General features: G+C 69.7%; 1 protein-coding gene across 4 annotated transcripts in view; it reads right to left on the bottom strand.

The window, feature by feature from the left end:
* Window positions 1-15,949, bottom strand: part of CARMIL2 (capping protein regulator and myosin 1 linker 2) — a 65,131-nt gene that overhangs the window by 35,424 nt on the left and 13,758 nt on the right. For all 4 annotated transcript variants that reach the window (XM_075940615.2, XM_075940614.2, XM_089781377.1 and 1 more), the window contains exons 10-21: window positions 15,849-15,937; window positions 14,341-14,435; window positions 12,187-12,273; window positions 9,935-10,044; window positions 9,273-9,350; window positions 7,825-7,901; window positions 6,770-6,874; window positions 6,089-6,158; window positions 4,560-4,641; window positions 3,813-3,909; window positions 3,504-3,561; window positions 1,505-1,677 (exon numbers count right to left, since the gene is read on the bottom strand). In XM_075940615.2, the coding sequence (XP_075796730.2) occupies window positions 1,505-1,677; window positions 3,504-3,561; window positions 3,813-3,909; window positions 4,560-4,641; window positions 6,089-6,158; window positions 6,770-6,874; window positions 7,825-7,901; window positions 9,273-9,350; window positions 9,935-10,044; window positions 12,187-12,273; window positions 14,341-14,435; window positions 15,849-15,937 (1,121 nt within the window). The remainder of the gene's footprint in view (window positions 1-1,504; window positions 1,678-3,503; window positions 3,562-3,812; window positions 3,910-4,559; window positions 4,642-6,088; window positions 6,159-6,769; window positions 6,875-7,824; window positions 7,902-9,272; window positions 9,351-9,934; window positions 10,045-12,186; window positions 12,274-14,340; window positions 14,436-15,848; window positions 15,938-15,949) is intronic.

The raw sequence follows: 15,949 nt of genomic DNA on the forward strand, positions 1-15,949 counted from the left end.
ATGGCGGTCAGTTTCTAGTGGAGTGCCCCAAGGTTCGGTTCTAGGACCGGTTTTGTTCAATATCTTCATTAATGACCTGGCTGAGGGGCTGGATTGCACCCTCAGCAAGTTTGTGGATGACACTAAGCTGGGGGGAGAGGTAGATACGCTGGAGGGCAGGGAGGGTCCAGAGTGACTTAGACAAATTGGAGGGTTGGGCCACAAGAAATCTGATGAGGCTGAACAAGGACAAGTGTAGAGTCCTGCACTTGGGATGGAAGAATCCCAAGCATTGGTACAGGCTGGGGACCGACTGGCTAAGTAGCAGTTCTGCAGAAAAGGACCTGGGGGTTACAGTGGGTGAGAAGCTGGAGATGAGTCAACAGGGGGCCCTTGTAGCCAAGAAGGCTAATGGCATATTAGGTGGCATTAGGAGGAGCATTGCCAGCAGATCCAGAGATGTCATTATTCCCCTTTATTCGGCTCTGGTGAGGCCACATCTGGAGTATTGTGTCCAGTTCTGGGCCCCCCACTACAGAAAGGATGTGGACACATTGGAGAGGGGCCAGCGCAGGGCGACCAAAATGCTGAGGGGGCTGGAGCACATGGCCTTTGAGGAGAGGCTGAGGGATTGGGGTTTGTTTAGTCTGCAGAAGAGCAGAGTGAGGGGCGGGGGGGGGGGGGGGGGGTTGAGAGCAGCCTGCAGCTTCCTGAAGGGAGGTTCCAAAGAGGCTGGCGAGAGGCTGTTCTCAGTGGGGGCAGAACAAGGAGCAATGGGCTCAGGTTACAGCAGGGGGAGGTCTAGGTTGAAGATTAGGAAAAACTCTTTCCCTAGGCGGGTGGGAAGCGCTGGGCTGGGTTCCCTGGGGGGGTGGAGTCTCCAGCCCTAGGGGTGTTTCAGTCTTGGCTTGACAAGGCCCTGGCCAGGTTGATTGAGTTGGGTCGGTCCTGCCTGGGGCAGGGGCTGGACTCGATGCCCCCTGAGGTCTCTTCCAGCCCTGGGGTTCTATGATTCTATGTGCACATACACATACACGCTCTCTCACGTATACACACGCGCGCACACACACACACACACACGCGCCTGCACACTCTCTCTCATGCACACACACACACACACACACACACACACACACCTGCGCACTCTCACACGCGCACACACACACACACGTGCGCACACATGCGCCTGCACACTCTCTCTCACACGCGCACACACACACGTGCCTGCGCACTCTCTCACACGTGCACACACACACGCGCACACACAGGCGCCTGCACACTCTCTCACACACACACACGCGCACACACACACACACGCGCGCACACACATGCCTGCACACTCTCTCTCACACGCACACACATGCGCACACACACGCACACACACATGCGCCTGCACACTCTCTCACACATGCGCACACACACGCGCACACACGCGCCTGCACACTCTCTCTCACACGCACACACACACGCACACGCACACACACACGCCTGCACACTCTCTCTCACATGCACACACTCTCCCTACCTGAGGGCGGTGTTGATCTGCAGGGCTTTGGCCAGCATGGCGGCCCCGGCGTCGCCCATGGCGTTGCCGCTGAGGTCCAGCGTGCTGAGGCTGGCGTTGCTGCCCAGCGCGTTCAGCAGGACGTTGGTTCCCACTTTCAGGCGCGACTCGGCCAGCGACAGGGACTGGAGAGGCTGGAAGACGAAGGCCGAGGGGGAGATGAGCTGGGCCCGGGGCTGTAGGACCCCCCTGGTTCCCTGGGGGGCAGGCCACCCGCCCCCCCAGATGCATGTCCTGGGCCAGCGGCGTGGAAGGGCAGCGGGGGTCTCTGCCCTCCGGAGGGCCCCTGCACCATGCTCCAGCCATGGCCTGCAGAGCCCCAGGCAGCCAGGACGTGCTGGAGCCAAAGCTCAGGCCAGACCAAGGCTCCTCAGCCGAGAGTCACACAGGGCAGCCGCAGAAGGCAGCAACTGGAGACCTGCAGGTCGCAAGGGCCCCTGCACAGCGCTCCCCATGCACGGGGATCCCAAAGCCGACATGCCCCTCGGACCAGAGCACGGGGGAGGGAGGGCAGGGAGAGAGGAATTTGGTGCCCTCTTCCCCATTCCAGTGTCCCCGTGCTGGGGGGAGGATGGCGTAATGACTCCCTGCTCCGCCACTGACTCGTGTCACCCTGGGTCAGTCACTTAATCTGGCTGTGCAGGGGCACCAGCCATGCTGCTTCTCCGCAGACGGGCGTGGGGACCCCACTGCTCGGTCGCTCTGCTGAGGGGCCAGGCAAGGAACCGGGCAGGCAGAAAAGCAGCAAGAGGCTGGGCGAGGAAAGCACCCCCAGGAACGCTGGGCAGCTGCCAGCTGTGCCAGGCCCCTGGGTCCCACCCCGCCGGGGCAGGAGAGGCAGCCCTGAGGAGCAGCATGCCCCGCCCGTGGATGGCAAAGACCTGTGCGGCGGGGTCTGGCCTGCCCCAGGGTCTACGCCGACCCCCAAGCATCTACGCCGACCCCCAGGGTCTACGCCGACCCCCAAGCGTCTACGCCGACCCCCAGGGTCTACGCCGACCCCCAAGCGTCTACGCCGACCCCCAGGGTCTACGCCGACCCCCAAGCATCTACGCCGACCCCCAGGGTCTACGCCGACCCCCGAGCATCTACGCCGACCCCCAGGGTCTACACTGACCCCCGAGCGTCTACGCCGACCCCCAGGGTCTACGCCAACCCCCAGGGTCTACGCCGACCCCCAAGCATCTACGCCGACCCCCAGGGTCTACGCCGACCCCCAAGCGTCTACGCCGACCCCCAGGGTCTACGCCGACCCCCAAGCGTCTACGCCGACCCCCAGGGTCTACGCCAACCCCCAGGGTCTACGCCGACCCCCAAGCGTCTACGCCGACCCACAGGGTCTACGCCGACCCCCAGGGTCTACGCCGACCCCCAAGCCTCTACACCGACCCCCAAGGGTCTACGCTGACCCCCGAGCGTCTACGCCGACCCCCAGGGTCTACGCCGACCCCCGAGCGTCTACCCCAACCCCCAGGGTCTACGCCGACCCCCGAGCGTCTACGCCGACCCCCAAGCATCTACGCCGACCCCCAAGCATCTACGCCGACCCCCAAGCATCTACGCCGACCCCCAGGGTCTACACCGACCCCTGACCCTGAGTGTCTATGCTGACCCCCAGGTGGCCAGGTGTCATGTGGGGTTGCCGGGTGCCCAGGTTCTGACCCTGAATGGCACCGGACGCAGAAGTCCTGTCCCTGCGGGCCCCCTGGGGTGGGCTTGGCCCAGCCTGGCCTGGCCATGCCTTGATTTGCCTTTTGAGTGCCTGCGGAGAGGCCTTGGCCCTCGGCCCGACACCTGTGCCGGTCCCACCCATGCGGGGCGCAGCGAGGGGCGTGCTGGGAGACCTCCCAGCTATTGCTTCCTGGCTCAGGCCCTCCAGCCCCAGGGACAAGCAGCCTGGCCCCACTCTGCCTCTGAGCACGCCCGAGGGCTGGGGGGCGGCGCTGCGGCCAGTGCTTACGCAGTCGTCGTCCTGCGTGAGCTGCACGATCCGGTGGAGCGCGTCGCCCAGACTGTCCCTGTGGAGGAGACACGGGGTCACTCGGGCCCGCCCCCTCCCGCCAGCCAGCCGCCTCCGGCTCACACGGGTGGGAATTCGGCCCCAGCTGGCCGGGGGGCAGGGGCCCCGTCACGCAGGGGCTGGCCCAGGCCTTGGAGAGCTCAGGCCGACGGGAGCACACGTGCCACGTGGCCACCTGCACGGCCGCTGGCAGGCTTGGCCAGCCAGTGCCGCTCCCTCCGTGGCGCAGGGGAGCCCCGGGGCACGTACTTGGATTTGATGTTAAAGTTCTTCCCTAAGGAGACGTGGCGAATGGATTTGCTTCGGCCAATGGCCAGCACCAAGGTGACCATGTCAGCGTCAAAGCCTACGACACAAAAGCAGCAAAGAGCGTCCGTGGCCAGGACGTGGCACGTGGCGGCTGCCAGCGCCCCCAGGGAGCTTGGCACCAACATGCAGGAGCAGAGCTTGACATGGCCCCCCCAACGGCCCCTCCAGTCGTTTCCATCCACGTGCGGAATACATATTGTTCCGTGCACTGCGGCATGTGCAGATGTGCACCACCAGGAGAAACGAGAGCTGCCGGCTGTGGGCAGCATTTGAATTGTCCTGGGCAGCCGCCCACGTGCTCCCCCTAGCGGGACACTGGTGGCAGCGCCTGCAGGGGGCGGGTCATGGGCTGAGGGGCGCGACCCCAGCTGGATGCCGGCCAATGGCTCAGCCAGCCCCTCGGCGGGTATGTGCTGGACCCCGAGTCCCAGCCCCGGACGCAGGGCGAGAGGGTGAATCCTGGGCTGGTCGTTACGCTCTGTGCTCTGTGGGGCGTGGGGGGGGGGGGGAGCTGTGATCTGGCCTAGGGCCCCGGGGACGGGGGTCCCTGGTTGCTGACGCGGAGCCCCCGGCATCCCGCAGGGCCAGTTCTCTCCTGGCCGGACATGGAAGGGGTCTCCCCCCAGCACTGCCGCAGGCCGGGGTGGCACCGGGGCCTCCCAGCGGGCGGGGTGACGCTGCACCTACCATTGTCGGCTAAGTCCAGCGTGCTGATTGCACTGGCATCAGAAATCAGGTCTTGGATCACCTGGGCGCCTGCCGACCCCAGCTGCACGGCAGAGCAGAGCCGGAAGTGAGAGGGGGCAGCCCGAGGCGGAGGGGCCCTCTGTGCCCTGGTGATGGAGCCTCTCGGGCAACCAGTCTAACCCGGAGCCTCGCTGCCGGCTGATGTTCCACGCCAGGGCCTGGCCACGCTCCCAGCCCGCGGCCCTATCCGCACAGGCAGAGCCCTGCTGGCCGCCGCACACTCACCCTGGCGACCTGCGTCCAGCCCGGGCCAGACCCAAGCGCCGCGGCAGAGACTGGGCCGGAGCCAGGGAAACCCTGCATGCTCTGCAGTCCCGAGGCGGGGGCATTGCTATGGATGTGGAAACTGAGGCTAGGGGCCCATGACGTCCAGGGGAGTTAGGCGCCTAGCAGCCTCGGAGGAGCTGGGCACTTCTCCAAAAAGCTGTTTAGAAGCGACTGGGCAGCCATTTTCAAAAGCCAATTAGGAGCCTAAACCCCAATGACTTTCAAGGGGGCTTCGGGCTCCTAAACCCCTTAGGTGCTTTTCCAGTGGTGACCCCACTTGCCGCGCCCAAGGTGGCTGCAGCGGAGCTGAGACATTCACCCAGATGTGACTGCACCAGGGCCCTCACCTCGGCAGGTGCTGGGGGCGAGCCGCTGGCACTGGGGAAGTGCCAGGAAACCCACTGGGGAGAGCCCCACAGGCAGGGGGGCTGGGCGCAGGGCCCCAGAAGGCAGGGGGGCTGGGCCCAGGGCCCCAGAAGGCAGGGGGGCTGGGCGCAGGGCCCCAGAAGGCAGGGGGGCTGGGCGCAGGGCCCCAGAAGGCAGGGGGGCTGGGCGCAGGGCCCCAGAAGGCAGGGGGGCTGGGCGCAGGGCCCCAGAAGGCAGGGGGGCTGGGCGCAGGGCCCCAGAAGGCAGGGGGGCTGGGTGCAGGGCCGCTGGACCTGCCACGGGGTCCCATTTGTAATCAGAGTAAGTAGCTGCTCCCTAGCCCGGCGCCAGCCCTGGGACCGCCCGAGGCAGTGTGGGGCGAGGTGGCTCTGGATTCCCCGGGATGCTCCGCTGGCTGCGCGGCTCTGGGGTCTGCCCGGGCGCTCCCCGGCCCGTCCAGATCCGCACACCAGCGAAGCCGCGAAAGCTGCTGACCGCGGCTAACGTTCCCCAGCAGGGCACTGCCCAGCCTCGGGGCTCTGGCGGGGGCACGGGCAGGGGATGCAGGCCAGGGCTGGCGTTGCTGGGCCGCCCGGGAGGCCGGAAAGGATCCGGCTTGAGGGCTGGCATGGGACGGGGCTTGGCTGGGGGGGAAGGTTTTTGAAGGGGCGTGGTCTTAGGGGAGGGGTGTGGCTTTGGGCAGAGGAGGCGGGGCTTCTGTTTGCCCTCCCCAGCTGGGCCTTCTGCCACCACCCAGGGGAGCTACAGTCGCTGCCCGACCCCCCGGCACTCAGCTCTGGGAGGAGGCGAGTTCCCGGTCCCTGCCAGGCCCTCACCTCGCAGCTGCTGAGGTCCAGTTGCAGGTCCCGGATCTGGCTGTTACACGCCAGCCCCTGCAGCAGGGCCCTGCAAGGAAGCAGAGAGGAAGGGGTGTGGCTGGGGCCAGAGGGGGCCAGCTTTGCCCGCGGGACGCCCCTCCTGGCAGCAGCGACCCGCCAGAGAGCAGGGCGCACGCAGGCATTCGGCCAAGCTGGGGGGAGACGCAGGCCTGGACCTCACTCCCTGGCCCCACCAGCGACCTCGGGTCTCCCTGCCTCTGCCAGCACGGTGCCCGAGCCGTCCCAGTGACTCCAGGAGCCATGGGCACCGCTTCCGCCAGGGATGACTGGAGCCGAGGGGAGCCTGCACTCGGAAGCCTGCGGAACTCCCTGCCGCAGGGGAGGTATAGTACGGATCGATAGCCTGCTATGGCCGGCCCAGCTGCCCACGCGCCCTGGGCTGCAAACCGGGGTCGTTTAACCCTCTGCGACTCCCCCAGCTGCCCGGGCCCTGCGCTACTCTGGTCTGCCCACTGATGGGGCTGCCCCCTCCGCAGCGCCCTCTAGAGGCACCTCTGCTGCTCGCCCAGGCCAGGCCGGGCGCCGCGATGCTCGGAGCGCATCCCCTTGTGAATCTGGCCCTTGTGTGGGGCCACGCCCTCGCCAGCCCGTCCCTACGCACCGGACACCGCGCCCTACCTGACGGCCTCGGGCGGCAGCTTGGTGCATGCCAGGCCCACGTAGCGGAGCGCAGCCGCCCTGCTGAAGAACAGCCTGACAGACGGCGGGACCTCCCTCGCCTTCCTGAAAGGGAACGGACGCGGAGTCGGCTCCTGGCCTGCCGCCTCACTGGACCCGGCCCGGCAGCCCCTGAGCACCGAGGCCTTCGCCCGGGAGCGTCTGCTAGACTGGGCTGCACTGGCTGCTGCCGGGGCCCTCGAATCCAGCCGTGGAACGGCCGTGCGAATCCAGCCTCTCTGGGGGATGGAGAATGCCCTCCCGCCCCACCACTCACGAGCCGTGCTTCTCGTCTGCACGGCTTCCTGTCCCACCTATCGCTCCGGAGCACCGGGGGCCTCCGGGCCACCCTCGAGTCACAGCACGTTGCGTGGCACGCGAGAGCGGGGGGGCAGGAGGACAGCGAGATTCTAGAAAGCGGTCAAGGGCTGCACAGTCCTATGGAGGTGTGGGATGGAGGGTGGGTGCAGGAGGGAGCCCCGGGTAGGGGACCGGGGTGTAGAGGGAGCACTTGATAGGGGACCAGCGTGAGGGAGGGAGCATGGGGTGAGGGACGGAGAGTTGGTGCAGGAGAGCGCACCGGGTAGAAGATTGGGGTGAGGGAGGGACTGCAGGGTGTGGGACGCAGGGCGGGTGCGGGAGGGAGCGTCGGGTAGGAGCCCAGGGTGGGGAGGGAGCGTGAGCCAGGGTACCGGGGTGTGGGAGGAAGTGCGGGGTGTGGAATGGAGGATTGGTGTGGGAGGGAGCGCCGAGTAGGAGACTGGGGTGCAGGAGGGAGCACGGGGTGTGGGTTGCAGAGGCCCGGCGCGGGAGGGAGCGGCCGGCAGGGGCCCGGCGCGGGAGGGAGCGGGCGGCAGGGGCCCGGGGCGGGGAGGGAGCGGGCGGCAGGGGCCCGGGGCGGGGAGGGAGCGGCCGGCAGGGGCCCGGCGCGGGAGGGAGCGGCCGGCAGGGGCCCGGCGCGGGAGGGAGCGGCCGGCAGGGGGAGGCTGAACTCCTGGGGCGACGCGGAGGCTCACCTGTGGGAGTAGAGGTTTCTGGCGAGGTCCAGGTGGGCCAGGTGAGCGCAGCATCCGAGGGCCAAGGCGTCAAAGAGCTGGACGTGGAAATCAGAAGCCTCCGAGACCTGCAGGCTCCCCGGGCCACGGCCCCCTCCCCCGCTCGAGCCAGCCCACACGTGGGACGGCCGGAGCTCCCCGCCGTGGCTCTGGGAGCACAAGCAGCATGTGCAGTGGGGGCCGCTCCCCCACCCTGGCCACGCTCCCGTCGCAGGGCTTCCTTTGCCCCTCGTCCCCAGGCAGGGCCGCCTGGCTACCGCTGCCCCCTCCCGCCTCAGCCCTTTCTCCCCCTCGTAGCGGGGGCTGGGCAGCCGGGGGGCGCTGGGCGACCTTGCCCTGACGGCGGGGCCTGGCCCTGTGCGGTCTCTGTATATGGCCCCATCACCACGGCAACTGAGCACCCGTGTGACGCAGGGGGGGTTGCCTTCACGCTGTTGGCTGTTATGCTGCATGTGATTTTGGCTGCCCTGTAGTACCCCAGGTGTGTGCCTCAGTTTCCCCGGACACTGGTCTCGTCTAGGTGGGAATTTGAGTGACTCATGCAGCCCATCACTAGGCAAAGGCTCTGTGATGTGGGAGGGGTGTGTCCTGGGAGGGGTGACCAGGTGACACCTTTGGCCCAGCAAGGTAGACCAAGGGGGTGGGGCTGTCTGCAGGCTGGGGCCGGTTGCTGGGGTTTCCTCGTGGGGAGGGGGGCTTGGAGCAGGACGGGGCCCGGGCCCTGGGGCCCCCTCTCCCCAGGCTGGGCTGTGCTGGCTGTGCCTGGTTCCCATAGCCAAGAGCCGGGTCTGGCTGGGGGGGGGCCCGGTGCCCCCACTCCTCGGCGCCGCGCCGTGAGGCAGGGCAGGCGGTGGCCCCTGAGCCGGGGGACGAGCGGCGCAGGGCGAGGGGAAGGCTGTGGCAGGAGAGGGAGTGGAGCCAGGTTGCCCACGTCCCAGGCTAGTGGCCTTCCTGTGTCACTAGCCCGCTGCGTTGTCTGGCGCTGCAGCTCCCCTGCCGTCCACCAGGGGGAAAGAGGGGGCTGGCCGTTTGGGTACCACCGCGAGCGCCCCGGATGCACAGACCCCTGCCGCTTGCCACGGGAGACCACGTCGGGGGAGCGCGGTCCCCAGGCTCCTGGAAAGCCTCGCTGCGGCGCAGGGGCGATCCCGGAGCTCCACCAGCGGCTGTGCGGAAGGTCGGGCGCTCGGGGCCAAGGCTGCTCCCACCCTGGGCGCCAGAGCAGGACTGAGGCCCAAACTGCTGCGTTCCCTCCTTCCGGCTCGGTGATGCCGGAGCCAGTGCCCAGTCTTCCCACCGGCACCTCGCCTCTGCCTGGGGGGCGGGATCCGCCGCCACGGGGCTCGGGTTTGCCAGCGGGCACCTGGCGAGGGGGAAGGACGTGGGAGCCGGCTACCGAGGCTACTTACTGCATCCACGGCGCAGTCAGTGCCGGCCAGGCTGAGGTGAGACACGGCGTTCGCCCGGCTGAGGAAGCTGAGCAGGCTCTGTGGGGGGACGTGGGGCTCAGGGGAAAGGCTGCTGGAAGGCCGCCCCAGGACACACCTGCCCGGACCGGGGCAGACAGACTCCTCCTCCGGCTTCGCGGGGCTGGCGTTCAGCCCAGGAGAGGGGCAGCCCAGACGCCCTTTCCCATGGGCCCCTCCTCAGCCCCTTGCCCTGGGCTTCGGGAAGCTGAAATGGAGCCGCCTGCTCGGCCAGCCTGGGGTTTCAGAGACACCGGAAGCCCAGGCTGCAGCGGGGCACGTGGGGTCAGCAAGAGCCCCAAAGCAGGACACCCGAAAAACCTGCCCGAACCCCAACAACAGGCCCAGCAGATGGGCCGAAATCTTCTGCCCTAAACCCCGGAGCCTCCGGAAAATGCCACAAAGTCCAGAGAGTCCCCAGCCAGCGGCTCGGGAGGCAGGGCCCTGTGCCAGCTGCCCTCTCGCTAGCGCGGGGACCCGGCACGGCAGGGACCCAGGCGGGTGCAGCAGGCCCGCCCCGGAGCCTGGGAGGCGGCTCGGCTCCCTGTCCACGCTGCCCCAGGTCGAGCCGTGCTGCTCCGGCTGGTGGAGCGATGGAGACGTACGCCGGCATCGTCCGCGGCCAGGGCCCCAGGGTTCCCGGAGAGGTCCAGGCGCTGCAGCGAGGTGCTGAAGGCTCCATTGGCCGCGAGGGCCTGGCACAAAGCGCTCGCGCCTGCCCGAAGGGAGGGAGGAGAAGCCGGTGAGCGCGGGGCACCCAGAGCAGGCGCCCAGCAGAGACCGTCGCCCCGGGACCCTGAGAACCAGCCCCCCCGCCATGGGCGGAGCCCCCGGGACCCTGAGAACCAGCCCCCCCGCCATGGGCAGAGCCCCCGGGACCCTGAGAACCAGCCCCCCCGCCATGGGCGGAGCCCCCGGGACCCTGAGAACCAGCCCTCCTCCCCCCTGCCATGGGCAGAGCCCCTGGGACCCTGAGAACCAGCCCCCTCCCCCCCGCCATGGGCGGAGCCCCCGGGACCCTGAGAACCAGCCCCCCCGCCATGGGCAGAGCCCCCGGGACCCTGAGAACCAGTCCCCCCACCATGGGCGGAGCCCCCGGGACCCTGAGAACCAGCCCCCCTCACGCCATGGGCGGAGCCCCCGGGACCCTGAGAACCAGCCCCCCCGCCATGGGCGGAGCCCCCGGGACCCTGAGAACCAGCCCCCCTCGCGCCATGGGCGGAGCCCCCGGGACCCTGAGAACCAGCCCCCCTCACGCCATGGGCGGAGCCCCCGGGACCCTGAGAACCAGCCCCCCCGCCATGGGCGGAGCCCCCGGGACCCTGAGAACCAGCCCCCCTCGCGCCATGGGCGAAGCCCCCGGGACCCTGAGAACCAGCCCCCCTCACGCCATGGGCGGAGTCCCCGGGACCCTGAGAACCAGCCCCCCCGCCATGGGCGGAGCCCCCGGGACCCTGAGAACCAGCCCCCCTCACGCCATGGGCGGAGCCCCCGGGACCCTGAGAACCAGCCCCCCCGCCATGGGCGGAGCCCCCGGGACCCTGAGAACCAGCCCCCCTCACGCCATGGGCGGAGCCCCCGGGACCCTGAGAACCAGCCCCCCTCACGCCATGGGCGGAGCCCCCGGGACCCTGAGAACCAGCCCCCCTCGCGCCATGGGCAGAGCCCCCGGGACCCTGAGAACCAGCCCCCCTCCCGCCATGGGCAGAGCCCCTGGGACCCTGAGAACCAGCCCCCCTCGCGCCATGGGCGGAGCCCCCGGGACCCTGAGAACCAGCCCCCCTCACGCCATGGGCAGAGCCCCTGGGACCCTGAGAACCAGCCCCCCTCGCGCCATGGGCGGAGCCCCCGGGACCCTGAGAACCAGCCCCCCTCGCGCCATGGGCGGAGCCCCCGGGACCCTGAGAACCAGCCCCCTCCCCCCCGCCATGGGCAGAGCCCCCGGGACCCTGAGAACCAGCCCCCCCGCCATGGGCGGAGCCCCCGGGACCCTGAGAACCAGCCCCCCTCCCCCCTGCCATGGGCGGAGTCCCCAGGACCCTGAGAACCAGCCCCCCTCGCGCCATGGGCAGAGCCCCCGGGACCCTGAGAACCAGCCCCCCCGCCATGAGCGGAGCCCCCGGGACCCTGAGAACCAGCCCCCCTCACGCCATGGGCAGAGCCCCTGGGACCCTGAGAACCAGCCCCCCTCACGCCATGGGCAGAGCCCCCGGGACCCTGAGAACCAGCCCCCCTCGCGCCATGGGCAGAGCCCCCGGGACCCTGAGAACCAGCCCCCCTCCCCCCCGCCATGGGCAGAGCCCCCGGGACCCTGAGAACCAGCCCCCCCGCCATGGGCAGAGCCCCTGGGACCCTGAGAACCAGCCCCCCTCGCGCCATGGGCGGAGCCCCCGGGACCCTGAGAACCAGCCCCCCCGCCATGGGCAGAGCCCCCAGGACCCTGAGAACCAGCCCCCCTCCCCCCTGCCATGGGCGGAGCCCCCAGGACCCTGAGAACCAGCCCCCCCGCCATGGGCAGAGCCCCCAGGACCCTGAGAACCAGCCCCCCTCCCCCCTGCCATGGGCGGAGCCCCCAGGACCCTGAGAACCAGCCCCCCCGCCATGGGCGGAGCCCCCAGCAGCGCCCCCGGGCTGCCCGACTCGGCAAAGGGCCCCTGGACGGGCGCCGGCCCGCAGCTGGCTCCGGAGAGAGGGCAGTCGCTCCCCACAGGGCTGCGGGCCTGGCCCCTGGCAAGGGGAACGCGGAGGGCGCGCTCCACGGGGCATGGAACGCGGCCCAGGGCAGCCACCGCCCCCTGGCTCCACCTGAGGCTGCCCAGGCCGCGTGGAGGGTCGCCGGCCCTGCCCCCACAGGCACCTTTGGCAGTCAGCGAGGTCCTGGAGAGGGTCAGGCTGCGCAGGCCCCTGGCGCGGCGCTCGAGGTGCTGGCTGAGAGCAGCCATCCCTGCGGAGAGAGCGGAGGGGCCTGAGAGCAGGCAGCTGTCAGGGGACACCCCCCGGCCGACCCGGCTCCGGCACGCTCAGCCAACGACCCCAGGCCCGCGGCACCGGGCTCCCCAGGCTGCAGGGCGACCCACACGTGCCCTCCCTGGCCTCTCGGGGTGCCACACCGTCACGTTACTGGAGTTCAAGGGGAGCAGCCACGTCACGCTGCACCCACAGGGGGTGCCCCAAAAGTTGGTGCAAAGGGGCCACGTGAGGTGGCACACGAAAGCTGCTGTTCTACCGACTGCGTGTGCTAGTCATGCACCTGTCCAGCGCCTGTGTGTGATGGAAGTGTGTACGCGTAGGGAGGCTGGGAACTTCTCTGGGGCTGAGCACTGGGCCAGGCATGCTCAGCCAGCGGCTGTGCTAATTGGCGAGGGGACAATGAGGCGCTCGGTGCCAGTGCGCACCTCAGGGCTGAAGGGCTGCCAGCCTGGGACACAGGGACAGGTCGTCTGACCATGTGACCTGCTCTGACCATGTGCAGCTTGGAAGATGCCAGGGGAGGGATTTAAGCGCCATGTGGCTCCCTCCACCTGGTCTTCAGCTCAGCTCTTGATCTCAGAGGCAGCCTTGCAGGGAACCACGAGCCAGAAAGAACCATGGACCTGTCCTGACGTAGGATGTGCACCAGAGATTTTTAAGCCAGCAGCTGTAACATCTCTGCTGCGCGCCTGCGTAGAGAACTGGGAGATTCGCTGCATGTAACGTAGGATCCTTTAACCACCTCACTCTCAGGCTTTTCTTTCTCTTAGTAATAAACCTGGAGATGTTCGATGCTAAAGGATTGGCTCAGCGTGATTGTGGGTAAGATCCAGAGCGTAAATTGACCGGGGATCCGTGGCTGGTTTCTTGGGACTGAGAGGACCAGTTCGGGGGAGGTGAGATCGGGTTCTAGAACCCCTCACCCGTGCCAGGCCCGGGGCTGTTTGGGGCACAGGGAGAGCTGGGGTGTCAGGGGTTTTGCTCGTGAGGCTTCTGGCTGGCCAGATCGGCAGCTGGAGCGCCCGGTGCGACTGGTGTGTGGCCTGTTTGGAAGGTCCCCAGTCAGGGGCTGTAAGGAGCCCTGAGTTTGAGCCATTCGCCCTGAGCAGACGGGGCCCGGGCCAGGAGAGTGAGGGACATGCTGGGGGGCCCAGCCCCCCCAGGGATCCATCACCGCCATGCACTCCGGGGGCAGCTCAGAGGTGTCATATGGAGCCTGCGAAGGGCTCCCCACCCTGCGCCAGGGACGCAGCCTCCAGCAGCAAACAGGGCTGGGGAGCCAGCCGAGACCCCCGCACAGCTCCGAGCCCTGCGGGATCACACAGCCGGGGCCCTAACCCGCCCGGGGAGCAGACAGGTGGTGGCCGGGGGCACGTGCAACTCTCACTTGTGTCCCGCCTGCTCTCGGTGAGGCCCTGGGCTCGTGCACACGGAGCGCGCCCGGCCTAGCGCCTGTGCGTGACCGTGCACCCCCGCCTGCCGCTGGGGAGCATGGCTGGATCGGGCAGGGCAGGGCGTGTCTCATATAGCCAGCCGGCTCCAACTGGCCTCCGGGCAGCCGGGCAGGGGCCAGAGGGACCGGGGAGACAGCCACACGCCCTGCACACGCTCCGGGAAGCCGGGCAGGGGCCAGAGGGGCCGGGGGGGGACAGCCACACGCCCTGCACACGCTCTGGGAAGCCGGGCAGGGGCCAGAGGGGCCGGAGGGGGGCCACACGCCCTGCACACGCTCCGGGCAGCCGGGCAGGGGCCAGAGGGGCCGGAGGGGGGCCACACGCCCTGCACACGCTCCGGGCAGCCGGGCAGGGGCCAGAGGGGCCGGAGGGGGCGGCCACACGCCCTGCACACGCTCCGGGCAGCCGGGCAGGGGCCAGAGGGGCCGGAGGGGGTGGCCACACGCCCTGCACACGCTCCGGGCAGCCGGGCAGGGGCCAGAGGGGCCGGAGGGGGTGGCCACACGCCCTGCACACGCTCCGGGCAGCAGGGATGCTGTGGTGGCTCTGCAAGGGGCCGTGTCTGTGGGGATGGGAGCGCGGGGTACCTCTGTCCTCCAGCGGGTTGCCCGCCAGGCTGATGGCGCTGAGAGCCGAGTCCGGGTGCCCGCTCAGCACCTGGGCCATCCTCTGGGCAAACTCCCTGCAAGGACGGATTCCACTTGACAACACACCCAGTGCTCCCAGCCCAGCCCAGCGCTCCCCACACGGCCACAGGGCCCGGCTCTGACCCTCCGCCCAGCCCAGCCCAGCCCAGCCCAGCCCAGCCCAGCCCAGCCCAGCCCAGCCCAGCGCTCCCCACACGGCCACAGGGCCCGGCTCTGGCCCTCCGCCCAGCCCAGCCCAGCGCTCCCCACGCGGCCACAGGGCCCGGCTCTGACCCTCCGCCCAGCCCAGCCCAGCCCAGCCCAGCCCAGCCCAGCCCAGCCCAGCCCAGCCCAGCGCTCCCAGCCCAGCCCAGCCCAGCGCTCCCCACGCGGCCACAGGGCCCGGCCCTGACCCTCCGCCCAGCCCAGCCCAGCGCTCCCCACGCGGCCACAGGGCCCGGCTCTGACCCTCCGCCCAGCCCAGCCCAGCCCAGCCCAGCCCAGCCCAGCGCTCCCCACACGGCCACAGGGCCCGGCTCTGACCCTCCGCCCAGCCCAGCCCAGCCCAGCCCAGCCCAGCGCTCCCAGCGCTCCCCATGCGGCCACAGGGCCCAGCTCTGACCCTCCGCCCAGCCCAGCCCAGCGCTCCCCACACGGCCACAGGGCCCGGCCCTGACCCTCCGCCCAGCCCAGCCCAGCCCAGCCCAGCGCTCCCAGCCCAGCCCAGCCCAGCGCTCCCCACGCGGCCACAGGGCCCGGCCCTGACCCTCCGCCCAGCCCAGCCCAGCGCTCCCCACACGGCCACAGGGCCCGGCCCTGACCCTCCGCCCAGCCCAGCCCAGCCCAGCCCAGCGCTCCCAGCCCAGCCCAGCCCAGCGCTCCCCACGCGGCCACAGGGCCCGGCCCTGACCCTCCGCCCAGCCCAGCCCAGCCCAGCCCAGCCCAGCGCTCCCAGCGCTCCCCATGCGGCCACAGGGCCCGGCTCTGACCCTCCGCCCAGCTCAGCCCAGTGCTCCCAGCCTGCTGCTGCCCTTCTCCAGCCCCCGTCAGCGGGGCCGTGTGCGAGGGGGTGCCAGAGGCAGGCACTGCAAATCCCACAGACGTCTGCCTCCCAGGCTGTGCGCGGGCACGTCCCGGGCTCGTCCGGCAGGAGCCAGCGCTCTGAGGGAGCCGGGACCCAGCTCCAGCCCGCAGCCTTCCAGCGTGGGACGGCCCCTCCTCCATCACTCGCCCCAGGCTGCTCACGTGCCCCGGAGAATCGCCGCGCAGCAGCTGGCTGTGCCGATTCCCACTGCCCGGTGGCGACGGGTCTCCCTTTAAATTCACCCTCCAAGGGCCCCGACGCCCTTTCAGCGAGTGAGCCAGCTGGGCCCCGACTCTGCGCCGGGCCGGCCTCTCGGCTGTGACCACCGGGCGCGAGTGGCTGCCGGATGGGCGCAAAGCGACAGACCGCGCCGCCGTGCCCTTACCACTTCAGCCCGCCGTTCTCCAGCACCAGCTCCTCCAGCGAGGCCGATTTGCCCAGCATGTAGAGCAGCTGCTCGGAGATCTCCGGGTTCTAGAGAGAGGA

This window comes from Pelodiscus sinensis, chromosome 12, assembly GCF_052426305.1.
Source record: "Pelodiscus sinensis isolate ZL-2025 chromosome 12, ASM5242630v1, whole genome shotgun sequence".
NCBI classification, from domain to species: Eukaryota; Metazoa; Chordata; order Testudines; family Trionychidae; genus Pelodiscus; species Pelodiscus sinensis.